This window comes from Pungitius pungitius, chromosome 2 (genome assembly GCF_949316345.1).
Source record: "Pungitius pungitius chromosome 2, fPunPun2.1, whole genome shotgun sequence".
Taxonomy (NCBI): domain Eukaryota; kingdom Metazoa; phylum Chordata; class Actinopteri; order Perciformes; family Gasterosteidae; genus Pungitius; species Pungitius pungitius.
In genome coordinates this window covers 32,825,764-32,852,492 of record NC_084901.1, presented here as the reverse complement: position 1 = coordinate 32,852,492, position 26,729 = coordinate 32,825,764, and the positions used below count along the sequence as shown (strand labels likewise).

At 46.2% G+C, this 26,729-nt stretch overlaps 2 protein-coding genes across 2 annotated transcripts; both read right to left on the bottom strand.

Annotated features, from left to right (window-relative positions):
• Positions 1-5,013: 5,013 nt before the first annotated feature.
• rhogd (ras homolog gene family, member Gd) lies at positions 5,014-8,205 on the bottom strand. The gene is made up of 2 exons (XM_037461701.2): positions 8,064-8,205; positions 5,014-7,400 (listed from the first exon to the last, which is right to left on the bottom strand). The coding sequence occupies exon 2, from the start codon at positions 7,369-7,371 to the stop codon at positions 6,796-6,798; it is 576 nt and encodes a 191-aa protein (XP_037317598.1). The 5' UTR covers positions 7,372-7,400; positions 8,064-8,205; the 3' UTR covers positions 5,014-6,795.
• A 971-nt stretch (positions 8,206-9,176) lies between these two features.
• On the bottom strand, positions 9,177-17,516 carry fhdc2 (FH2 domain containing 2). Its single transcript, XM_037462594.2, has 12 exons — positions 17,318-17,516; positions 15,725-16,275; positions 15,550-15,611; positions 14,019-14,121; positions 13,652-13,737; positions 13,377-13,477; positions 13,018-13,088; positions 12,738-12,845; positions 12,373-12,443; positions 12,115-12,232; positions 11,875-12,036; positions 9,177-11,785 (listed from the first exon to the last, which is right to left on the bottom strand). The coding sequence occupies exons 2-12, from the start codon at positions 16,178-16,180 to the stop codon at positions 9,887-9,889; spliced, it is 3,237 nt and encodes a 1,078-aa protein (XP_037318491.2). The 5' UTR covers positions 16,181-16,275; positions 17,318-17,516; the 3' UTR covers positions 9,177-9,886.
• Between the last annotated feature and the right edge of the window lie 9,213 nt (positions 17,517-26,729).

Below are 26,729 nucleotides of genomic sequence, written 5' to 3'. Positions count from 1 at the left end.
TTTATATTTGGGGAAATAAGCTAATTGATTCTGTCGCTGAGAATAAGATTGGCAATTCAATTACATTTACATGAAGCTACAACCATTTCCCTCTTTCCCTTTGTCACCCGCCCTCTCTTCAAATGTACAGTTAAAGACCAACGTCTTCTCTACTCAACCATTGTTTAGACCCAGTTGCTGTCTGTCCATTAGTGTCTCCCCACAACACTGTTTCTCTCTCATTGAATTCTATTTTGTTGCAAACACAACTTGCGGCCTTTACCCACCGCTGTGTTCTTTTTGCAATTTTCCCTCTGCTTCTGCTGAAAAACTTTGATTAGAATGCAGAACTGCAGCTTTCTCATTCTCAGTCTTGCTGCAAGCCGTCCACCAGATCAAGGCCTCCTCTTCGTTCCTCTTTAGTCATGCATAAGAGGAATCTCCACAGTTCTCTGACTGAATAATGCCGAGAGGTGCCGGCCCTCTTGGCTTCACCCAGCACATCATCAAACGGACAGTGAGAGGGAGGGGAGATAAAGGGAGTTTGAGCAGCGATAGACAGAGCGGAGATCAAGGTTCCGACGGAGGCCAGCACTCCCACTCGCCCCACGCCGATGACTCAGAGACTCACTGGTTGCCTTACCAGTGGCTGTATGTTTCTATCAGTAACGATAGAAATATTGTTAAGTGCAACAAAGAACGCCCTGCGAAGGGAATGAATTTAGAATACACTTTAATATTGACATGAATAAGTCTCATCATAATAACATGGTTACATCCATCTTTCTTGTTCAATTGGTCTTCTAACAGTGAATTGCTGGCGTCTTTTTGAGTATTGAAAAAGAAATTCATATTGTTTGAGCTTTGTCCAGGTAATGTAAGTCTGTATAATGGAAAAAGAAAAAAAAGCTAATTACACCAAATACATCTGTAATTACATACATTTCTAATTAAAAGTGGGGTATTGTTCACCCTAAACAGTCTTGGTCATGATTCACCTGGTCATGATTCACCTAACTGTGAATGAGGTTTTGGGCTAATGGTCTTGTTGCTATGACAACAGCCTCAGATCAATTTCCGCCCTGTTTTATTTTGGAGAAATCCGGGCATGTGCCAAAACATCAACAATGAAGTGAAGCCTATAAAACACGTACAAAGACTGAGGCTTGTGTCTGATGAACCAGAACAAACAAAAAGTAACGCAGAGAATGCTTTTGAAGTTCACTCGTTTAAAAATGGATCACCTTAACCGGCTTATTAATCTGCCTGCTTTAGTTAAGCACATCGCAGACAGCAACATTAGCTCATCCTCTCTTATTCACACTAATCAGCTGTGCCTTCGGAACGCCTGCTGCAATACCATATCATACTTGGCAGAGTTTACAGAAGGGATGTCATTTACGGGCTCATTCAGCTTGGTTGTGGTGGTAAAACATTTAAACTGCAGAATAAAAGGGCACTAAACGTTGCTGCAGTGACATTGTAAGGAGTCTTGGGTGGAGTTCAACACATCTGTCATTTGTCACAGCCACCAACCATAAAGGTCAAGGGAATTTATCAAAGCAAGCAGCACGCTGGGTTTTTAGGCTCCTGCAACTGATTGGACTTGTGGGTGTCGCGAGTTGAATGATGGCCCTGAAAACCAGATGGGTATAGATCATTAACTCCAAATGTATGGGGGGAAAAAAACTGTCTTTGAAAAGGGTCTCTTGCTCTGGATGATATGGAGTTGTGTCCATCTAGTGTTCGGACATGGTAGTTGAAATAACATAAGGGAGACAGAATGTGTGTTATTCCAACCTAAGAGGTTATTAATATATAGGCCTCATTAGAGTAAGAATTCCCTCTGGGGGGGGGGGGGGGGGGGGTATTTTGAAAAGATGGGATTGGGGGGGAGAAAGAAGGGGGTTCATGGTGTTGGTCTGTTGACAGAAAGCATAGCTGCTTCATGTGACTCCAGCTCTGGGCGTCGGGACTGGGGACGGGCGTCTTGAAGGCGGGACGGGCGTCGGGACTGGGGACGGGCGTCGGGACTGGGGACGAGCGTCTTGGGTCCGAGTCGGGCTGAGACAGGCGTTTTGGACGGGGTCGCTGCGGCCCAGTGCGGAGGTCCAGGCGTGGGGGTCGTAGGTGGCCTCGAAGGTGGAGGCCAGCGTCCAGCCCACAGTCCTCAGCACACGCTGGGAGCAGGTGCTGGAGCTGGCCCGCCCACCTCCAGGCCACCTACGACCCCCACGCCTGGACCTCCGCACTGGGCCGCAGCGGGGAGGGCGGTATATTTTTTTTATATGTGTGTATATATATTTATATGTTTATATAGGTGTGTATATATATTTATATGTTTATATATGTGTGTATATTTATATGTTTATATATGTGTGTATATATATTTATATATATATATTTATATGTTTATATATAGGTTTATATATATGTGTATATATATATATATATATATTTATATATATATATATATATATATTTATATGTTTATATATAGGTTTATATATGTGTTTATATATATATTTGTGTATATATATTTATATGTTTATATATGTGTGTGTATGAGACACCATACACAGTGGGACCTGCCCATCCGCTATTAATTAATTAATTAATTAATTAATATCTTTGGCACAAACCGTAATCACTACGGGGGCAATTTAGGGTCTTGCTCAAAGACGACATGGGGTGTCGGGAGTGGGCAGTGTACCGATTACGACATCCAGTGGTAAATCCAATCTGTCCATTTCTGCTTGTCTTCGGTGGTCTTGTTGAAGTTTTCGACGGGCTTGTTGATGAGTCCGGCCGAGGGCAAACAAGCTTGCCGGTTGAGGAACCGCACTCTCTCCGTGGCTTCCTCATTTTCCTTTTTTTTTAATCTTACATAATCGTGAAGCATGTTCAATTCATCATCTTGTTTGTTGCACTTGTCCTCTTCAATCCTGACTTGGTTCTGAACGTCCTCCAATTCCCGCTGCAGGGACATGTTTTGTTGGCTCAAAGACTCCTTCTCTTTGTTTACCGCGACCCTTAATTCTTCCAGATCATGTTCCAGCTCATGCGTTTGGTTTTGCAGGCATAGATGACGAGATTCCAGTGCCATTGCATCAATATTCATTTTCCTAATCTCTTCTAACAGGGCCACATTCCGCTTCTTCTCTACTCCACAACTCAGATTCAGCTCTGCTATTTCCTGACGCAAGCCCTGCTTTTCAATTTCACAGTGCTCGCACTGTTTCTGAAGGTCATCGAGTTCTTTTGCCCTATTGTCCCTTTCAGTAACATAGGCTTCCCTTTCGCTAAGCATAGCTTCCTTTTCGCTAAGCATTGCTTCCTTTTCAAGAAACATAGCCTGCTTTTCGCTCAGCAAAGCCGATATTTCGCAGCGTAGTGAGTCAACGGTTCTGGTGATGTTCTGGACTTCGGTGCGAAACATTTCGTTCTGTGTTTGAAGAGCCCTTTTGTTTGAGTTCCTAGAGTACTTGTATTTTGAGTTCATGTCCTCAAGTTCTTTGCGCAGGTCCTCATTTTCTTGCTGGAGATCCTTATTCCTTTGGGAGAGGACCTCATTTTCATGGCACAGGTCGACGTCTCCAAGTGCAACGGGAGTATCCTGGGTCTCAGACATTTTTTCAGCCATTTGTAAAATTTTACAAATTGAAAACACAAAAAGACCTTTTTGTGGTTCTTATGTAATATTACAATATATTAATGTAATAATATGTTGTTATTTGAGTATGCTGATATTGTAAGCTGTGTAATACAAGGCTGCCAATACCGCTACGGTCTGTTAAAATGTGTGTGTCCTGGGAAACTCCTGGGAGTTGTGATTGAACTTCTGATGTCAAATGTATCCTGTGACCAGGTCTGATGTCAAATGTACCATGTGACCACGTTTGATCTCAAACGTACCATGTGACCAGCTCTGATGTCAATGTACCATGTGACCAGCTCTGATGTCAATGTACCATGTGACCAGCTCTGACGTCAAATGTACCATGTGACCAGCTCTGACGTCAAATGTACCATGTGACCAGCTCTGACGTCAATGTACCATGTGACCAGCTCTGACGTCAAATGTACCATGTTTTTTTTACTTATTATTACTTATTTGTCTGCATTTGCATCTTCTTGCTTTCATTTCCTGCTTCCTTCGTGCTTCCTCCTGAACTCACTCATCAAGCTGCTGTTGCTCTCCGCTCTCTTCTCTCCCATCACCTTTAACCCTCTCTCAAGAATCCTTCTATTTGGGATTCTGATCTCCTCCCCGAGCCGAGTCGCAGCACAGTGACGTGTGCGGTCGATGCATACGTCCTTGTGACGTCCTCATTGAGACACAGCTATGACGCTGTGTCCATCTAGTGTTCGGACATGGTAATTGAAATAACACAACACCGAAGAGAAAATGAACCAAGTAACACCTAGGTTATAATATGGGCAGGGACGTTGTGTGCTTTGCTGAGCTAAATAAGAACATAAGTATCAGTGTGTAGTTGTGTGACTCAGCACGAGTTCATCTTTTCGTCCTAATAATACAACTACGCAGTGCCGGTTATGCATATCATCACTACATGCAAATGAAAAGCATATTGAATTAATTATTAATAAAACTATTATCTATGAAGAAAAGAAACATGTCCGGTTTAAACCACTGTTTTATTTGGCATAATTTAAATCTTCTCACTGTTAGTTAATTTATACAAATATGCTTTTGTTATTTATAAAACCATTACAAACAGATTTCTACAAGTCACGTTCCCAGTGTAAAAGCGCAGTACCACGCACACGGCAGCATACAGCCCACAGGTGTATGTTCCACTTCAACAGCACTATCAGAGTGAAATGTAGGACAAAAAAGACGCTCACTACGTTTGACAGTTTTGACATATTTTGCACTTACGTCAAAGCTTCCAAACGTCAAAGCTTCCAAACAACCATCTGGGAAGTTTTCACACATCCTTTGGCATGTCACATCACTGTTGCCGCGCTTCGGTTGTGCTAGACTTTACACAAGCCACAATCTAGGTTGAATTATTTTTTTTTTAAACAACCAGCTCAAGTGAGTAAATGAAATAACTAGTAAAAAAGAAAGGTGTTTACTGGCAGCTGAATAACTCAAATGAGCGTCCAGTTTTTATTAAAAAAAAAGTACACAAAACTATTTAGATGTGACAAGGCAACACAGCTCGTGCTAACCGTACGTGCAAGTTGTGCTAGTAATGCAGCGCTGTAAACCACAAACCGTCTTGATCTGCAGGCCAAGAGCACCCTGCTTCTTGTGCTCGGTTTCACAAATACGCTTAGGCTTGTCGGTTTAACATCTGTGTCTTACGGAAGGGTGAGGGTGTATTTACTGAGAGAAAGGGAAGCGGAAAGCTTCAGAAAAACGACGCTAACGAAACCTAGAACTGTCTAGACCTGGAATAGAGGCACTTGAATCACTATAACAATAACTTTGCGGTCTAACAAAAGAGCCAATGCTATGGTCTTTGGTTTCAATAAGGCATCTGACCAAATAACAGGCTGCTTATATTGAGTAGATCACCTGCTAGTACTAGATTAAATGACATGCAGGTTACAACAGATTCTGGGATTATATGCTGTAGTTACACAGTCACACCGTTCACCTTAACTGTAAGGCAATAATGCAATTCACATGGGGAGCATTATGGAGTTCTGGTTTATCAAATAGGAGTATTAACTGTTACACACAAACATCTTATTGATCAAATAAACAAGCTATTACAAAAAATATATTCAACTTTGGCCATAACCGCACTTGTAGGTTAAAAACACAAGGAAAAAAAATCATTTACAGAGTAAGTTCAACATAATTAGACGACATAGACCTTTTGACCCCACCCTGTCAAAAAGTAATTCTTAGGCATTTTTTTAATGGCACTCGGTGTGAGCCTCAACAGTTAAGACGTGGTCAGAGGCGAGCTGTACTACACCCTGACCTCCTGATATGCCAGCTTGAGAAATCTGGTACCAGCGTGGGTTAATTTGACGGAGGCCTTGTGACACCATTACTGAAGAGGGCAAAAGGCCTGCTGCTTTTAATGGGTCCCGCTTATCTTCAAAAGGCCTACTGGCTCTTCCATGTGTGGCTGTGAGAGAGCAGTGCAAGAAGCAGGGAGGGCAGCCTGCCAGACCGCTCCAACATACCACAATGAGCACATGGGGAACTGCAGATCGACAAATTTGACCTCTAATCTGTGCATATTGGTTGAGGGGTACTGGCATTGGTCTGGGAGTCACCACGTCAGGTCTGGATTCAAGCTGCTTGAAATGAAAACTTGTTCACCCTCTATTCGGCTGTTTATAACATCTAAATAGGCAAGTCGAAGCATTGTGATGGTTACGTTGCTTGATACTTATGAGATGCAACCTAGGTGAGAGTATGAGGTAGTCATTATTTCTCCACCGTGACTAAGACAGACCTCTTCTTTCCAGTCAATCAGGGAATTGTTTCCGATGTTATTATGGCTCGTGACGACCATGATCAGCAAAGGCAAAGCAGAGAAGCTATAAATCTATAACGGATGTAAAATTGGAGAACGGTGTAAATATCAAAAGTTAAAATTTAAGGAGAGTGGAGGAAATCCGGTCTTTTGCCCCCATTTTGGCAGAGTCACTTTGGTCATGATGGCAACGGAGTGAAATCCTCCAGGAGATGAATCAGGAAGAGAGGAGTTACAGAGGAGCTGAAATCAAAGTCTCAACTGCTGGAGGTGGTGTGGAGGCAGCCAGACGACGACGTTCATTCCTCAGCTTTTGCATCTCCACAGCCCTTAATCTGGGAACCTTTTATTACAACAACACACACTTTTTGGGATTCTTTTTTGTGACTGGATACAACACTGCCCTCACTGCTTCAGCAAAGACTTCCCGAACACCATCCTGCAGCAGGGCAGAACACTCCATGTACTTGACAGCCCCGATCTGCTTGGCCAGGGCGTTTCCCTGCTGCTGGGTGGTGGGAGCCAGGCTCTGCTCCTTCAGCTTCTTCACCGTTTCGGCATCGCCCCTCAGGTCCCTCTTGGTGCCTACGAGCAGGATGGGCACGTTAGGGCAGTGGTGAGACACCTCAGGGTGCCACTTGTGCCTGACATTGGCATGGGAGGAGGGGCTGCCGATGGAAAAGCAGATGATGAAAACATTGGTCTGAGGGTAGGAGAGCGTGCGCAGTCGGTCGTACTCCTCTTGTCCCGCTGTGTCCCACAAGTTGAGGCTGACGGTGCGGCCGTCCACGCTCATCTGAGCGCTGTAGTTGTCGAACACCGTGGGTATGTACTCTTCGGGGAAGGCATTGGTGGTGTAAGAGATGAGAAGGCAGGTTTTACCCACCGCCCCGTCACCCACCACCACACACTTTATGGTCTGCATCCTGCCTACGACCACTGGGTCTGCAGCACCTGACAACAACAACAACAACAACAGGGCACCTGGGTAACTCATAATATCCATGCACCGAGGCGCTTCTCTAGTCTCCTCAAAAACAGTGTATAGTAGGCGGATTATTCAGCTTCAAATTAAATCATTGGAAATCACCACTCGTAACTTTGCAACAGAGGCCATTTGCTGTATTACAACTTTTCACCCAATTGATTAAGGTTGGTAGACAAGCTACCCGCCGCCCGAGTTAGCTCGTCGAGACAATTAACGGTAACTGTACCACAACGCGAAGGTAAGCTACCGTTACAGCCGCCCTCTTCTGGGAAGTGTACAGGCGTAAATAAACTTGACGTTATAGTTTTTGAATCGAGGACAAGTGAATCGGAAGGGAAAGGCTCATTTCACAGCGTTTAATTATTTCGCACGGTTAACTTTTCAAGGCTAGGCGTCCGCCCCGTCCCCTCCCAGTGGCTAGCATCAAGCTAAGGAACTAGCGCTTTCAGTGGCTAACAGCTAGCTAGTTAGCAAACAAGTTGAAAGTTGATTCGAAAGCCGCTTTTCAAGAAGGTCCGGTCCCCGTAACTTCCCACAAGTGTCTCTAAAATTATACATTATGTAATAACAGAAATCCCACAAGTAGTTACTGGCTGTAACGGAGACATTTGAAGGGTTTTGTGACTTACCGCCACTTGGCTTTCGATCTCGTTTTGCCTGGTATAGTCAATCACAGCCGCATCCGGGGAGCTGTCCATTACGTAAAAGAGGCCGTGCGGAAACAGTGCAAACTGGTACTTGTAGTTTTGCGACATCAGCTTCTGTGACACTCAGTGAACGCTAGGTGACGACGATAAACTGCTCCAACTGTAATGTCTCCTGTGTTGTCAACAGTGGGCAGCAGCAAGGATCTGCATGAAAACAGGACCGTTATACAAACTTCAACTTTTATATACTATATTATATTAATTATATTAAGGCTGGGAAGGGAAGCTCAGATTAGACAGAACGTAAACAATACGACATAATAGGCTACTGAGATAAGTAGAGAGAATCAGGAGATACTCAACAAAAGTAGATCTATATGTAACTTGTTAAGTTGAGTCTTGTCACATTGTCATGACTGCGAGATTTATGAATATGGCTTTATATTCACAATGGCCACAATTATTTGAACTGAATTATTGGTCACTGTGTATGCGTACATATACAACATACAAAACAATCAGGTCTTGGGGACCTCCTCCTCTGTTTGGGGAACACTGGTCTTGAAGCTCATTCACCTTCAGACAAGTCATTATTTTCACTAAGCCAGTGCTTCAGATCAATGAGGGATTCATAAAGGCAGCTAAAAGAGGAACCACTTTAGACTACTCTCTCCTGCACCCCCGGAGACCCGTTTATGATGTCACCCCTATACACCCGGGCCAGGTTAAGAGGCCAATGTTGACCGACAACCGGACACTCAGAAACACAAAGAGGAACCTGTTTATTGCTTTTCCCAAGAGGCTCTGGCGTCACTGCAGCTTATAAAGAGAGAATTCCCACTGGGAGCCTCCACCCACAGTCACCATCCGCCCCAACCCTTGCACCCCAGTATTCTGCCAGGAGATTCCCCGGGACGTCTGGAGCATTTCCATGACAACAACAACAACAACTGACGAGTGGGGGGTGACCGTGTCAAGAGATGCAGCGAGATGCAAGAGAAGCAGTTGATGGAGGAGTGAAGACCTCGAAAGCAGTGTTCGCCTGAAGGCCAAAACGTAAAAATCACAAAAACACACACACAAATGTAACCGTTGAATACCATCTTTATTCATCTTCTCTTATTTTTGAATAAATCCAGATAAAACAGTGAATAACAACCAAGGCTATTCAATTAAGTTATATAATCTTTTGATACAAAATTAGAAAAATTATAGTAATCATCTCCTTGCAGTTTTTAAAGTGCATTAGAACAATGAGCCCTCTCCACAATAGGATGAACAGGTCAATATTGTACCGAGTCCATTGTTGAGTTTAGTGAGACTGTACAGTCCCACTTAGCGGAGGGGGTCACATCATTCAAAACATTTGGACAAAACTACTTTTGTCAAGAGAATGAAACAGTTTCCCAAATGTAATGTTTTTCAACTGACTGGTTGAATATGGACCTATTTACTAATGTTCCTATTGATGCCGTTTTATCTGTGTGAAGAGTTATTGTAAGACGCCTGGTCCTGTGGTATCCTATTGCCTGCAAAGGACACAAATGTGTGTGTAAAAAGGAGGTAGGATTTATTCTGCTATTGAGAGAAGCACATGAGATTCATTGTCACCGGTGCCCCAAGTGCGGCTCCCTCTTACATAAATATATAACGTGGAACTTCATAGAAAAAGTTAACCAAGTTCTGATTAAAATGTGATGCACACTCATGAATAACAACACTTTTTTTAATATTAGGCTGAAGTCGATGAGAGCGTCAAAAGTGTGAAAAGGCCTTTAAAAGAGATAAGAAGCACGTATTCATCATCATCGCCACAATGGCGAAGCTGCAGTAGCTCGCAGCATTCTGGGACCAGGCATCCTAGAGACTGTGGGGATTTTAGAGATGGCAGGAGAGGGGCTGGTGCCTGTCGTCTTGGCAGTTTTATTCAGGGCGGCAGAAATGACAGCCGTGCGCACGGTCTTGGCCGTGGCAGAGAACGGGCTGTGGGCGGCGCGGGGCTGGCAGGGCGCCTGCGTCTCCGAGGTCGGGGCGAGTCTTTTCGACACGCGGAGAGGGCTTCCTCTGACGAACGCTGGGCGCGTGCCGCCCGGGACCTTCTCCGGTTCCGATCCGTCTGAGGTCCCGCGGGTTACGGCGGGAGTCCCTGCGGCGCGGGGCTCGCGCACAGTCCTCTCCCGCGTGCTACTGCTCCGCTTAACATCTGCCGGAGCCGCCGCCGCCGCCGCAGGCACCGACGAGCGCATGGACGCGCTGCTAGGACCAGACAGCCTGCTGGGAGGGCGTGGGTTCGCGGAGGTCGGAGCTCCATGTGAAGGCTCGGTTTTGGAGCGCGCCCTGGGAATGCTACTGCTATTGGAAGGTCCTACGCGGGACACCAGTCCCCTTTTGGCCCCTATTCCACTTCGCACGGGGATCTTCACGCTTCGAGTCTCCTCCTTCGACGCAGGAGACCCCGGCGTTAGCTCCGCTCGGAGGTCACCCTCCCTCTCTCTCCTCCACTTGGAGCAGTGGCTCGGGGCGGCTCGTGGGAGCGGGGAGGTTGCGGGTGACAGGGCGTCGTAGGAACGGAGGCCTCTCACCAGAGTGTGGCACTCGAGGTTTCCGCCCACGCGGGAGTACGGCCCCACCGCTTCCCTCTCGGGACGTGGCAAGTCAGAGTACCCCTCTCGCTGCGATTCGCTGAACTCCGGTTGACTGGAGGGCGTCCATCCTCCCTCCGCAGGTGTGCACGCCCCTTCTGTGTTTGGGGGCTTTGTCAAACCTACACCGGGCAAAGGCGCCACACCGCTTGGCGTTGCACTTGGCGTCTCGCTCGCCTGCGATTGGGGCCGAAGGCGCTCTGGAGCATTTACACATGATCGAGACCTGCTGCCACCGTGAGAAAGTGTGTGAGGAGAGTGATGTACGGACTCATTCACACAAGAGCCATTAGGTGTACCCTGAACGGTCCGAGTCTCGTCTGTACCTGGCAGGCCAAACCTCTGCCTATGGGTGGGGGTTTGGCTTTTAACACAAAGGACGGGTTCATCGGTTGGTTCAGCAGCAGAGTTTTTACAAGATTCACCGGTCGCCGGAAACGCGTGTGAAATCTCGGCTTCTTTTTGAAGTCCCGGTGTCTTCGACTGGCCTTCTAGTCCATAAGAAATGCTCTCGGGCCCGAGCTGCTCGACTGTGGAGCCACATCTGTGCGGAGGGTGACCAAACATGCCGATGTGCGGGTCCGGAACCGCGTCCATGCTTCTGTTGGCAGCCCACTTGACCTCTGGCCTGCTCCCTCGACCCGTAATGGGTTCTTGGTGGATGGGGAAGCATGTGCCATCACTCTCTGGGGAGGTACAAAGTACAGCGGCGGTCTCGTGTTCGTAAGAGCTGTTGGAGTCATAACCGGTGGACGTGGGGCTGCTGCCGAGCTCGGGGAATTTCTTGAGCACCGATGAGTTGTGGAGATGGCCGTCGCCGTGCAGGTGATGGAGATGTCTGCGGGACTCGGAGCTTTTCAGGCTACGCCGACTCCAGGTGCAGCTCAAGTTCTTCTCCAACAGTTTCTCCAGCTCCCCTTGGTTCTCCTGACTCTGAGGCTTTCTGCCGAGGCTCAGGCCCGGATCCAGACCCGTGCAAACAGCCAGGGAGCGGCGCTTTTCCACCATGTCCCGTTGGCGCTCCAGACGTTTCTGCTCCTTCAACTCCCGCTCTGCATTCTCCTGAAGAAAAGGGGATGAATCAGTGTAAAGTCAAAGCTTTTCTATTTTTGATAATATGCACGTTTTTTACAAACGATTGTAAATCTAACCTGGACAGCTCGTTGGAAGCGCAGGCAAAATAAATTAAAGACCCTGCACGCCTCCTCGAGTTTGAAGGTGTCATCTTCACAGAAGAATTCCACCAGAGCCTGACTGGACATCCTCATGCCCTCCACCTCATCCTCTGCCTCTTTCAGACGCTCCTCAGCCACCTGCACACATGTAACACAGTCACCTTTGGAATCAAAACATGAGACATGGTTTTTATTTTTAAAGAATAGGTTTCATACCTCTAGGAAAAGCTTTGTGTACTGTTGAATCTCTGCATCAGTTTGGAGGTTTGCCTTGAGGGCTACCATTCTGCTTTTTAACTTGGACAAGTCCTCCACCACAGACTCCTCACTCAACCTGCAGAGAGAGAGAATACAAGAATACAATAGATTTACGTTATGGTTGTTTTCCCAATGTGTACTAATGGTATTAAGCAGGGCTTCGATATTCCCTTAGCCAAAAGCTCTTTAGGATCTGAGTTTTGGGAAGAGACTGACCTGGAGGCGGAGCCAACATGGTCTATTTGGCTGGGAAACGACAGTAAACTCTGGTCCTTTTTCACAGCTTCCTGGGGAGACAAACACAAATGATTATCCAGCTATTGTTCCAAAAGAAGCAATGCTTCATTTGTAAATGTTGACCCAATAATGTGCTTGGCGAAGCAGGATTGACAGTTTACTGTTCTCAAAAAAGAGTGTGCCAATTATTTTGCATTAGGCCTCAAATGACATTTTCTCAAATTCATTGAACCATATTAGAGTTAAAAAAGAAGAAGGATTTACATGTACATCCTTCATGAGGAATAGTGTTCAATACCTCTCTGATTGGTTACTACCTGTTGTTATTGTTTGTTTGATCTTACCATTGCAACAAAATGCAGCAGATTCATACCCGGCTTGTTGGCCTTGGTGTCAGCCAGTTTGAGCAGCGATGAAATCCGGAAACCAGCAGCGTTCCCTGCATATCCTCCCTGAGAGGGTCACATGCAAGGTCAGAATAACACACACACACACAACATGTGACAGCTTTAAACAAACAATAATACAAAACCCAGGTGCAGAGTGACGCCTCTGAGCACACACACCCAGACCCAGACCTCCATTGTACATGGAAAAAAGGGCTGTTAGACACAATGCTCTCACCGCGTTCATGTAGTTCCCTGCTTTCAGCACCAAACGAAGGATAGAGTGTAATTCAGGACAACTCAGCAGCTCTAGGAGAGAAGACAGTGACTCGATATTGTGCCTTAAGGTTGTGGCACAATGAGGCGGAACGTGCATGCATGAAGCATCAAGGCCTTAAGATGAGTCAGCAACTTACTGACGAATTAAACTTTTGGAACAAACAACATGTAGCTGGTTGCAGGTTCCTCTTTCATCAGAACAAAAATATTCCGAATGCAAATCACATTAGTATTCTGGGTACAAACTTTACCACTCTGCACTACCTCTAAATAGAAGCGTTTAATGTGGTGTTTACAACTCCCTGCTGTTGACTTTACCTCTGGCCGCCTCCCTCAGACATCTGGCTGCCACACACAGAGAGGTCACAGCAGGGTCAAACTCTTGTTGCAGGATCATGGCATCCAGACGAAGCCGAAAACTAATGGATGAGGGTGAGGACGAATAGAGGCATGCATGAATGGACAGGGAAGAGTGAGTGGGAAAACGTGCCACGTAAAAAATGAAACTAAAGCTGAATGCCCAAAAACAGAATTTGGAAAGTACCAGGGATATTTCGGGTCACTTGATCGATCTAGGGTGTCTAAAGGTTTACCTGGGGACTTCCACCAACAGCAGCAGGAACAGATCAGGCTCTCCGAGCCAACTCCGCTCCCCACTGAACCTCCTTAGCCGGGACTCCTGAGAGAGAACAGATGCTGAGTCAAAACAAAAAGAAAAACGGGCTTCGACTGTAAGACATAAATAAACATTAGGGTGTTAACAGTCAATTACAAAAACTTTCCTCGTGATACTTTCCGGAAACAGGCCACGTCATATGAGATGGGTAACCTTTGATCATCCTAACCACAGCCAGATGATGAGTAAGACAAGTGGAGGGGAGGGGGGGGGAAGGGGTAGGTGGGGGGGGGGGTATTTCCTGTTTTATTCATTTGCAATGAAAAGAAAAAAAGGCCCTTTACCTCCTCCTTGTCAGGCAACAATTTGCAGAGCTCTGTGAGCTTCTCGGCTCCATAGCGGTCTCCAGCACCACGCCTGATGTCCTCCACTATCTCATTTGCAGGCCTGTGGAAGAAGGACAGCAGACGTGTTTTTGGCATTTAACCTGGGATTTTTAGCGCGACAACCCTCAAGGAAACTCGTGTCACGGGCAGCGTTGGCTCTTTGTTTCGCTTTGATCACACGGCGTTCAGGCTTATCCCCATTCTTATCAGGCAAAGTGTCGGGGAGTGAGGGTCAGCTGACGCCATGCCGGCGGCACAAAGTGGCATATCCACTGGGCAAATAAAGGGCAGACATGCAAAGAACCTGGGATGTCAAGGTGAAAGAAAAGACACAGAACTGACTGTTTGACCTCTGACTTACTGCCTCTGAGTGACACTTGTGTCCCCCACTTTTCCATTATCCCCCCCCCCCCTCCCCTCCCCTCCCTCATCCTGCATCCCATCACACATGCTCGTACTCCCTTAAGCAACTGTGGATGCCTTTCTCTCCGCATTCAAAGGTCACATCCACTTTTCTTTCATTCTTTGACACCAACAAGTCTATGTCGGGGCCTGAGAGCTCTAGATCTAGAGGGATCTAGATCAATTATTCAAAAAAGAACTTCCTTTCAACTCCCTGGAGCTTGGTCAAACACTCCTATCGTGTGTTGCTCTCCGTTTCAACTATTTATGCTGAAAACAAAATGCAAGAGAAAATTGCCTACCCAACTACCCTGAAATAAAAAAAAAAAAAAATGATTACAATACAAAACCATATATAGTTTAAGCTACTCCCACAATACAGCAGCGGCTGTGTCTGTATTCAGAACTGCCTGCAAATGCGCTCCCAACAAGACAAATGTTTGTGTGTACGAGAAGCTCTCTTCACACAACGGCTTTCCTCTACAAGTCTGGGCAGAAAAAGAACCGCTCTCCCATTGAATCTCTGTGAACATTTCATGCACGCATATTATGGAGGCGTGACAATACGGCAACTCAGCACTTTTTTTCCACGCCTTAGTATCATTATTACAGCCTGCAAAATATTGCGTATGTCATGATTTTCCAAATAGCAAAAGTAATCATATATCTTTTTTTTTTCCATACTGAACTACATGTAGTGTGATTTCAGATTTCAAGTCCTTTTTATAAGTCCTTTTCTTTAAAAGAGGGGAAGCTTTGTTTGAGCCAGGCCACCGGTGGAGTCTCTTTGTGTAGAGGTTCGCTTTGACATCAGACACTCTTTCAACTGACTCCTCGGGCTATACACCCTTCAACAGAATCCCCCAGTGCTGCTGCTCAGCGTGCAGCCTCCCCTGCACCTGTCCCCTGCAATATGTCCGTTCTCTGACACCAGACATCCTCTACCCCCCCCCCCGATGAGACATCACACCATAACACTTTTTCTCAAAGGCCGGTGCTACGTCTTCAAATGTCTTGATTTGACTAGCCGCCCATGTTCGATTCACAATGATACAAAACAGCCAAGAACGACAACAAAGGAGCTTACATCTTAAACTGCCGTAGAAATATTCCAATGTTCATACTGCGTTTGGAGTCCAACAGGGAAATCTGTAAAAAAAAAAGAAAAAAAAAGGCAGAGAGCACAATTAAGGCAAAGAAAAGTGCAACAAATCCCTCTGTCTTTAAAAAGAGGCTGAAAGAGACCATCCTGGTGGTCTGACCTCTTCTGAGGTGCCCTGCGGGGATCGGCAGCGCAGCAGAGCAGACCGGCGCCTCAGGGTGCTGGTTCTGTCCGGAGGCTTGCTGTCCTTCTGACTAAAGAGCTCATCCAGAGAGTGGAGGTCGATGGGGAACTCGTCCTCGCCCGGCGCCGCCCCGTTCCACACGCTCTTCCTCCCCTCCACCTTCTCCTTGGGGATGCGCTCCCAGTTCAGCTTCCTCAGCCGGCTCCGACGGGCGCTGTCGGCCCGGCTGAACGGCGAGGAGGACCCGGGAGGTGGTGGCGGAGGGGGCGGAGGGGGAGGTGGTGGAGGTGGTGGTGGAGTCGCCTGGGGAGGCGGCGGACGCGACTCCATGGCTGTCACTCCTGCAGTGTCAGGGGCAACGGCGGGGTGGGCAGGCTGCGTTCCATGAAAGGCCCGAGACTCCTTGATGGCCACCGTCAGGTTGATGAGCATAGGGGCTGTATGTGTTGAGGAGGGGGGGATGGGGGGGGGGGTCTCCACTCAGTCAGTCAATGGTCTTTTTTCAAAAGTCCATCAATAGTTGTAGCCTGGGGGGAAAAAAAACTAGTATTATTGATAACAGGGAGACACAGGAAATCAGTGTTATCCCAAAGCCACGTAACAGCGAGACATCCACTTTAACTGAGGCCGATGACCTCACCTGAGACAGTATGACACCTGGCCTCACTGCTCCTCTCACTGACTGCCGACAACTAACAAGTGTGACCCCCTGTGACCTTCAGATGAGGTTCAAGCTGTTTTGGGGAAAGTATGAGCTGAGCTAGATGAGCTCGCCCCCTCTGTAGGGTGTTTGAACTTCTTGTCCCATCCTGTTCAGATTCACTTCACTGCACACACACACACACACACACACACACACCTCCTTTCTAATTAGAATACATGGACCATGACACCACACGCAATGTAAGATACGCAGGTGATCACAAAGATGAAGACTGGCGCGTCTGCAACTCCCGAACCGTGACTTCTTCTCGCCGTTTGCACGTTCCTGCACGAGCACGTTTCAAACGGGATTAGTGATGTAATTAGTGTGACTCAGAGGTTTTAGGCGTCTGGTTCAAGGAAAAGTCGTTAATGGCGACAGGGCTTAGCATTTGGCCCCAAAACACACCTCGTCCTGTCCTCGCGCTGGTAACATGAACCAAGACTTGTGGGAAAGTTTTCCGCGATGCGCTGTTCCACGGAGCGCCGCACGAGCGCGCTGCTAAAACCGCCCCCCCCCCCCGTGATCTCACCCAGCATCATTTCAGGAGATCTGTATCTTCACAAGCGAAAGAAACCCCCTTTGATTAATAATGTTGCCCAAGGATTTATAGGGAATCAAAACACAACAACTTATCACGAAACGAAACGAAATGAAAAACAGAATTAACGCCGGCTATAACTTTTAATTGAAGTATTTCACGGCATTTTTTTTAGGATAACATTTTGTTTAACACGGGATACTCTCACAGCCCTGTGAATTTAAAGTACACCTTACATTACACTTGAATTAAAAGTTGGCGTAACATTGTCTATAGGCTTATTCTCATGTCAGTATACCCCAAGTTATTAAATTATAACGCTTACCTGCCATAACGACTAAAGTTACTCTTGGTGTTAATCCCCAAAACGCCAACAAGAGCTCCTGGTTTAATTGTACGGAAGACCTCGACACATTAACGCGTAAATCTCAGCTTTTTGTTTCCCCTTTATCTCAGTGACTTGTGCCGCTCTAGTCTCTGCAGTCCTCTTCTCTTTCTCAACTTGCGGGGAAACTTCCACACAGTCCACCGGGAATGCGCAGGCGCGCACCCGCGTGCCCGTATGCCTGATTGTATCCTCCCAGTTTTCCCATGGGCGGATTTAGGGGCTTTCAGTTTGGAGTATGCTCACTTTAAACTCCTTTTAGACCAGTTTTAGACTGTGACGACTTTGGGACTAATTGTCTGGTGTGTTTGCAATTTTGAAATATATATATAATCAATGAACCTGCAAATTGTAATTCCTGTTTTCTTAAATATTTTAGAGGAATTTTTCTATGGCAGTGATTCCTCAAATAATGCCTTTCCTCTAAAGTTTGTCGGGATAAGATTCTGAATGAAAGCTTGCTGTCAGGCGCTGTACTGACAACATGATAAGCCTCCTTTTCAGGCTAATCATCATAGTGGGCAGAACTCTGATCTTTAATTGGTGCAGAAAACCTTGATCAGGCTAAGAGGAGTATACTGTTGAGAACCTGAGAGAGGGAGCAGATGGCTATCAGATATGGGAATTGAGGTCTGCATCTCCTCCCTGTACCATAAACAGAGCCCAGCTGAAAGCCAAGAAGACCAGCAGTCCTCGGTGGTGCTGAAATGGCCCACGTTCTAGGAAGTAGACCCACAACACCGACCTTTCATCCGAGGTGCTGGAGCGCTCATGGCCCATGTCCCCCTGGTGCACCCCAGAGTCCGGCTCAGGTGGACCAGTTCACAGGCCGCGCTGACAGGCGGTCGTCATCGCGTCCGCTTTCCGCAGTAATTATGGGGGTTACGACCCCAGAGATCTGGCTAGGGTTGTGCCTGTGCAGCAGCGTGTTATGGTGTACCCTTGCCAGGATAAACTTCTCTCAGGAAACTTCACTTTCTTTTCAGCCACTCACTTCGCGGAGTGCATTGCACTTCTCAGAATACAAGGAAATGCCACTGGTGAGAGACGGAAGCTTTAATCCCATAAAGGGCCCGGACAACCCTGCACAACTTCACATATTACGCCAGCATTAACTTGGCAACACTCACTTGCAAGGCCCTTAGATTGCAAGGAGACAAACCAGTCTGTTATGTGTTTACAGGGCCACTCCCAGCTGGTACCCCCCTTTGCATAACAGTGAGCTTCAGACACTGCACTTCACTCAGCCTATTCTTTAGTCAATGAATGTGCATGAGGGTGCTCATGTGTAAGATTTGTGTGTGAACTTGTGTGAGTGCGGGAATCCATGCAATTCACGTTAAATTCCGCTGCATAGACGTTTCGGTAAGAAATGGCAGTTGTTGTTTTTTTATCAAGGATTTAATCCAAAATTGGTAGTTTATGAATATCACGTGGCCCGAGAAAAATATATATGAGAAAAAGGTTTAGCACAAGACAGCAACAGGTTCTAGGCGCTCAGCCCTGGTGGGGCGGCTGCAGCCATGCATCAAGTGTTAGTTTTGAATGTCGCTTTGAAGTCCAAGGGGGGGGGGGGGGGGTTAGGTGAAGGGGAAGGTTATTAGCTCCTACCTCCCCTAACTCAACACGCATCATCAGACGCACCGCCAAAAAACCCACAAGAATTACAAAAATGTGGCACGGATGTATGTGCTTTTGCTCCAGGTATCAGGTTATATGCAGTGGCCTCTGCTGCAAATTGCTTTTCACACTGCAGAAAGAAAGTTAATCCGGATGTAAAAATCGATACAATAGATTTTTTGCCCAGATGCCCCATTTATAAAGAGTGTAAAAGTGTCCTGTTAAAACTATTCAATATGAAACTATCAATGTCACTGTATGGGGGCCTGGTGTTACTCTGCCAGTCTGGTCGGCCTCGCGGGGTCTCCTGCCCATTTCTGTGGGGGAGCAAATAGGTCAGTGTGACAGCAGCTCTGCGGGAGTATCAAACACACAAAGCGTGTGTATGAGTGCTTTAAAACAACAAGCATTCACACGCACACCTGGGTCTGATCACAGACAGTGAGGTCTGTGGAGGTACTCCTAATCAAACCCAGCTTCCTCGGATCTCTCTTCCTTTCTTGGCTGCACTCAGATCACATCTAGTTATCCAAAACAGGCTGACAGGGATCTCTGGCTTCGGTCAGACTGCCGGCTTGATATGGAGAGAGAGAGAGAGAGAGAGAGAGAGCAAGGGAAATACAACATAGACAGCGTCTTGCCCCTTCTTTTCCCCAAATTCTCTGGCACACAAACACACAAACGCGCTCACACTTGGCCGCTCCATACGTGAGTGCTTTGGGTGTATCCGCCCCCCCACACATACATATGTTATACATGATAATAAAAGACACAGGCGGCTGCTGCACAATGTGACTTGAGGGGTTCACAGACAGTGCCATTAGACCACAATACAAACCTTATGGAGACAGAAAGTTGAAAGGGATGTGAGTCAAATTGTGGAGAAAACAAATCACACGACGAAGAGCTATCTGTGGAAGCTTTCACTTGTTGAGCTTTTCATCTCTTTCTGGGAAGGGCTGTGAGTTGAGAGGCGTTTATTTTCTTCTTTTTTCCTTTTCTAACGGTGTCCTGTGCATTTATTTTTAGATTAGATTTTGTTTTTTTGTTGCCTTATTGGCTTAGAGCTCTTGCTTTAATATGCACTGATAGCGGTAAACTCACTAAACTTTCTACTATCATAACATTTTCTGCATTGGACGTATGTGTGCACGTGAGTGTGTGTGTGTGTGCTCAGCACGTTGGCAGGAAGGCCGAGGTGCATGTGGTCAGCAGGGGGTTGGGTCCACCCTGTTTGTCTTTGCACATCTGGCCACTAGAGTCACTTCCAACTCCAATTAGGATTTCCTGAGACTCAATAAAGGGGATTATTAGCCTGCATAAACACCAGCCCAGACCCCCCTCCCCCCCCCCCCCCCCCTTCACCCTGAGTCGCCTTACTGCCCCAGCTGGTATGTTCATTACACCGGCTAGAGCTACAGTCGCACTCCAGAAGAGGCTCACAATGACACATTAACATCTTCACTGAATCTCCTGAAGGACTCATATTTGGATCCGTGCTCCATCAACGATTTCATCGAAGCAATAGGAACTAAACGACTGCCTCACTGGCTGATGATAGACCACGAGTCTGTGTACCAAACTGGGGTTGGGCACAAAGCCCTCGAGCAGAGTGCTGGGGAGCCAGGCAGCGCTGATAGGGGGTCCGAAGCGGCTGCTTGTGTGGCAAGAGTGATCACACAGTTAATATTCAAAGGGCCAGGTCTGTTGTAAAGATCCCACTAAATAGAGGTTGACAAAGCGCGTCGTACAAACAAAGGCTTCTCTCTAAGTTGGCTGTGTATACAGCACCAAGGGCAGTGAAGGGATGGGCTTTGCTGGGGTGGTCATGTATGGAGTCTATAGTGAGCTATTAAAGCAGGGCCTCCTGCTCTTCCTCCCCCACCATGCAAAGCACACATTCATGCAACTCTGGCTTTAATGCATCATCATTTTGTCACAATACTTGAAATGTTGCTGTATGAGAGCCAAATTGAGTGTATTGTGTTGCCTATAACTTTTAAGTGTATCGATAGTCTTTTAATGAGAGTATGCTGATTTTCTTGATGTATCACCATTGGAATAGAAATGGTATGGTATGCCTACGTGCATCATTCCGAGTAACCACTTTCAAATTCCCTTCCAGATCACCACACACACACTGGAGATGCACGTAAACACACACGTACACACATGGTTACTTCAACCATCTAGACCTAATTATTCTCCTCCTGCCTCTCGGTGCCAACCAGTGATGTCACCCAGAGAGAGTCGGTGGGACTGTTGGCTTGGTGCCCGAGGGCGCCCACAGTTTTAGCTGGCCCTGCTGCTGCACCCCCACAGAACCTCACTTCCTCCTTTCTGCTCTGTCTGTGGCTACGACTCGCATTCAACCAACACATTTAAGGCTGAAAGGAAAAACTTCCTCTTGGATTAACCTAGCTGCTACTCTCTTTCCATCATTTCTCCTGGCATTCACTGGGCCTGTGCCGGAACCCATTCATCCTCACTAAACTGTTGCATAACAATGCGAGCACTGGAGCTGTTGGTAAAACAAGGCACACTCCGGGCCTCCAGAACCCTTGATCCAAATGCCCAGTTTCTTGTGTTGTGGTGGAAGCTTTGGATCCCGGAGAAGTTGTGTGAGCGACTGAACATTTGGGCCACACGTCATGGAGACAGTGTGCATCGTACTCTGAATACCACGTCAACCAGAGGGGAAAACGATCGGTGCTGGTGCCAAAATGTGCACCCAGTGGCTGAAATGCGCCTGATGTCTACCAGGGGTTCAATTGACAACTTGGTTGTTACCAAGCTACTCCATTGATCCATGCTCTACTGGAAGTTGCATGATAACAAAATGCTTTACCTAAACCTACGGAAATTAAATTAGCCTAAAATGGACTTTGGATAAGATGCTTCCTGAATATAGGCATGTATTGAATGTCAGCATCCCACTTCTGTTCCCACTGTTATGTTATTACAAAGGAGTTTGGTTATCAGCTCAGAATTGAAAAGAAATGCTTTCCCCTGCTGTTTGAGCTTGCCTCTTACTTTAAAGTGGTTGCAGGAAATAATAAGTGGCGTGTAAATGATGTAATAGTTTAAAGAAATAGCTAAATGTGGTAAATAGACTCTACAACCCATCCATTTAATATGCAATTTAAGGCATCAGCCAGTTGGCTTAAATTCTGCAAAAAGGCAGATAAATGAATTGCATTCTATCACCCAGTGAAACACAGATTTAAACATAAATTGTTTAAAATATTTAACAAAGATGATCTGACATTGTAATTAGTGAGCTTAGAGGTGTTGGTAGGCAGACTGTTACCTTTGGACAGATCCAGGTTCGCTGTTTCCTGGTCTAGTCTTCATAGTGAGATATAGTGAGATGAGACATAGGATTTGTATCCATCTTCTCATCTAACTCGTAAAGTGAATAAGCATACTTAGATAAATACCTTTTAATATTGCAAAGGGTATACTAAGTGTTCTTCAACACAAAGTCACCTTAAACCTGACGTGTTCATTGGGTAAAGCGTTCAAAATGACCAGACAATCTCAAAGCTGGTAACATAGAAAGGCAGAACAAGGAAAAATGACTTAATGTGGGTCAGATAATTGAGAAGACAGCATGGGGTTTATTCTGCACTATGGAAACCACATGCAAACCATCTCCTCCTCCTTCCCTCTCCCCGACACACGGAGTCCTGGCATGTTTGGCAGAGGCCGAAAAGAGAGAAAACAAAAGGATGAGTGACCAATGCAGAGTTGCGATGACCAGCTGAGTTATTTGGTCAAAACCCAGTAAAATGGAAGGACGGGCTGTTGCTAGGCTTTGCTGAGAGAAAGAGAGAGCACCCTGGCAGAGCTCATTGAAAAGAACCAGGCTTCTGTTTACTCACACGGATATACCACTCAAGAACCATTGCAATCACTACCAATTAGTATCATTACTACCTCCTGTAACTCGCTTTGAGCCCTCATGAACTACTTTATATAATGAACAGGAACTGGAGGACTTACTTCCAAGAGTTTAGAAAGAACCTACAACGCAGTGAGTGATGGGTGGAAATATACAATGACAATAGGAAATATACTATGCCACGGATGTATGGAAAGGTACGGAATCGAAGCGGTTCAGATTTTCATAATAACGAATCAAAGGTCAGATTCGGTACAATGGCCTCCCGGCCCCTGACCGCCAAAGCACAACACACCCAAAACACACAACTCATACGACGAACAAATCACAACCATGTCTCGCCCTGATAATTCTGATTGCATCCATAGAAACAACTAATAATCTGGATGGCAGGAGCGATTGGTTGATTAAACGATACATGCAATCATACATTATATTGTTTTATTGTATTGTAGAAAGATACATAAATAATTGACTTTGTGCGTGATCATTTGTTTCTTTTCATCTCTACTTCCACCTCAACTCTTACTTCAACTGGCAATGCATTAGTTATATGTTGTGATGGATTTACATACGGTATGTTAAAAAGCAAAAGCAAAGGTATTCCGGGTTTAAACTTAAGCTTTTTTATTTAAATTTGTTTCCGACTATTTCTGTCAAGTTCCATCTGAAGTAACCGAGTGCGAACATATAAATGTCTCCTCCTCATCTATAGATTAGTGTTATACCTACTCCCTCGATGATGACACTTTTGCCTTTTGACATGTTTGGACAACACAGCGCACAAACTAATCATTGTTCTTACACATAACACACCCTTAACATTTTTACCAGAAATGTTTACTATCACCATAAGCCATGTGCTTTAAATCATCGAAATTGGCCACACTGGAGAAAAATTAAGCAAACAATAGACATCTATTTTGTCAATGACTGACACTGAGAAATTGGGTAGAAAAACGATGCTGTGTACACAGGAGAAGTATCGGCCGGCCCACAGAGTCTTGGGTAAACACCATTGCTGTTTACTCCTCACGTGTACACCCCAGCCGCCTCTGGCTCTGTGTTGTGAAAACCGGGCTCCGAAGGAAAACAGGCTCAATGGATTATCTTGGGCCGGCCTTCAACGTAAACCGGAGGGGATCCCCGGGTACCAGGTAGAGTGTGAACCAAGAAGGACAAGGCGAATCAGAGGGAGAGAAAAGGGAGACCCGTTAGAGATATGCGTGTTGAATCCCTAGAGGCCAATGTCTCGTTTGAAGAGTGCCGAGGTTAAGGTCAGAGGTCACAGGTTAGGCTCAGGGGTTATCAGCGACTGTTTGGGGGTTAGCTACAATTGTCTGAGTCGATGAGCACTCCTACAGTCGAATGGATTAAGTCAGCGAAGGTATTCAGGGATTAAAACCAGAGTGCATCCACATCTGCTGGAACACAGATGTACATCGGCAGACAAACTGGGAGCCGTGCAGCTTGTTGCTCTGGGTGTGGTTGGATCTGGATCAGGGGTGTGAGAGGAAGTCGGGGGGGGGGGGCGGGTGTTGAACCCTGTCATCCTGTTGTTACTGGTCACACCTGCCTGTTGTTCCCATAGAGCGTAAAGAGCTGTGTACGTTTGTGACCAATGAAATTCAACAGAGAGGAACCACTTGATTTTACCATAGCCTAAATAGGGCATTGAAATAACTCATCTCAACTGACCCAAAGGTTTGGCAGAGTACAAACCACCCCAACAGACACGACAATAAACCCCCGGTGCACAAACACACACTGATGTGAAAGCTAATGGGCCGGGCTCTTGTTTAACGCCCCCTTTATTCGGCATGCTGGGGGATGTACTACAGGGTATTCTTAAAGGTCTTCCATCTGTGACCTGAGCAAGAGGTGTGTAGGAGGGGGAAGAGGAGGAGGAGGAGGTAAGACGCCTGTTAAGAAGAGAGTGAGGCCACTTTAGAACAAAAGGCATTGGCTCAAAACTGTGTCGTCCTCTAATTCCAAGACACTTCACTCATTTGTTTATTGTCTTGGTTCCATGACAAAGACAAATGAAAGGAGCTTGTACTGAGTGCATTTGACTGAAGCTTGTTTTTTTTTTGTACTTTCATGCACAGTAATGGTTGTCGGTTGGCAGAGTTGACCGCTACACACTACACAAGCACACAAGCACACAGCGGGCCTGTCCATGTAAGACATCCTTCTCAGCGTCGCCTTGGCGTCATCGTTGTTTTGGTTCTTGTCGCACAGGAGACCCCACAATGAATTCTGTGTATCTGGGGCTCAACTCATCTCCAGTGACCCGCAGAGCAGTCACACATGAAACACGGCAGTCGCAATGCCACCGCTCTCGCTGGTGCTGTGATCGAGCGTGAACAGGGCGCGCCTGATTACTTCCATAGGAATCCGTGACAATGTGGGCATCAAAGTAGAGCAGGGTGCCACTATGTGGCACATCGGAGCTGCAGGTTCCGGGGGCACCGATCTGGGCACGGAGTGGGTCTTTCGTCGTTCCTTTGAACCCTGACTGACATGGAAATTCCTTTGAAGTGACGTTCGGTGAGGCTTTAGCTCCAAAGCTGGTTTCACGTGTTGAAATGGATCCTTTTTATTCCCACTCGATGACCACAGATGACCTCGTGTACCGGCCCATGTTTGTGTTCCACTGATCCAAGTGTACAGGGGAGAGGCATACACGAGGAGTTTGATGACCTAATTTGATCCTTTAATCCACCTGTACGTGAATTATTAGCCTATTGCCCGACAGGTGCTTGACATGGGTGTGAAAATAAGGGAGGGCCACAAGTTGTGCAGCTACAACGCTCACCGGGCATAATAACATAGTGCTCCCATAAAGACAGCAGATAAGCTATAAGGGTACTTATTACCGCTGAAGAGCCAAGATGACATCTACTATGCAGAGCAGTAGCATGTGGTCTTGCGGAGTAAATAACCAAACCATAACCATTCCTGCACAAACCATTTATATTTTTTCAGGATGTGAAAGACCATAACCATTGTGTGACTCCCATATAACCATTTTTCCATTCGTCCCACTCCACTGCCATTTCCCCAGGTGCACTGGGAAGGTCTTCGCCAAGCAATTTTAATTATGAGCTAGTTGGTTTCAGCATTGTGTTCAACACAAAGGGGATTTGCTCTCAACTGAGGCCGTGCCCACAAAACAGCCCTGCAGCCTCTGCATGTAAGCCGCCGAGATGTTTGAATTACTGGTTCCGTCACTGCATTATTTCTTTTGTGCCGCCCGTTTAACAACAACATAAACAGAAATATGACACCAACAGCAACAGCTGGCACACATAAAAACGTTGCTTTACAATTGTTAATAAAGCAATGCCAGATAAGAAACATGCACACGATGTAAATATTATAGAAAGAACACACTACATTATTATTCATTATTAGATTCGATTAGAAAACAGTGAAAGACAATGATTGCAATTCTTTATTATATATAGGTCTACATCATCCTCACAACTGCTCTATTACCTTCAATCTGTATCCTTAAAAACATACCCTGCATTCCTTATGAGCCTGTCTCACTCTGTAGGAATTAGTTGGAAAGAAAGTCAACCACACGGTAGGTAGCATGAGAGCAACTCTGCTGCAGGTCTCTATTGTCCTTCAGCTAAGTGTTGCTCATTTTGTTTTGGCCTGAATTTTGCCATACTTGAAAGTGACTAAACATTTGGGTCAACTTTTGTTATCGGCCCTTTCCACACAGCTGTTGATATATTATGTCCTCATCTGGAGTTGCTGGAACAGCCAACATCCTTCAGATCCTTCGCATGGTTGTGATTTTCTCTTATTTTCAGC

Excerpts from the sequence above, each read along its gene's own strand:
- fhdc2 (XM_037462594.2), bottom strand. The coding sequence starts at position 16,180 with ATGCTCATCAACCTGACGGTGGCCATCAAGGAGTCTCGGGCCTTTCAT. Across the intron at positions 13,738-14,018 it reads TGTTGCCTGACAAGGAGGAG|GAGTCCCGGCTAAGGAGGTT; the intron begins GTAAAGGGCCTT and ends GTTCTCTCTCAG. Across the intron at positions 13,478-13,651 it reads CTGTTGGTGGAAGTCCCCAG|TTTTCGGCTTCGTCTGGATG; the intron begins GTAAACCTTTAG and ends CTCATCCATTAG.
- rhogd (XM_037461701.2), bottom strand. The coding sequence starts at position 7,371 with ATGCAGACCATAAAGTGTGTGGTGGTGGGTGACGGGGCGGTGGGTAAA.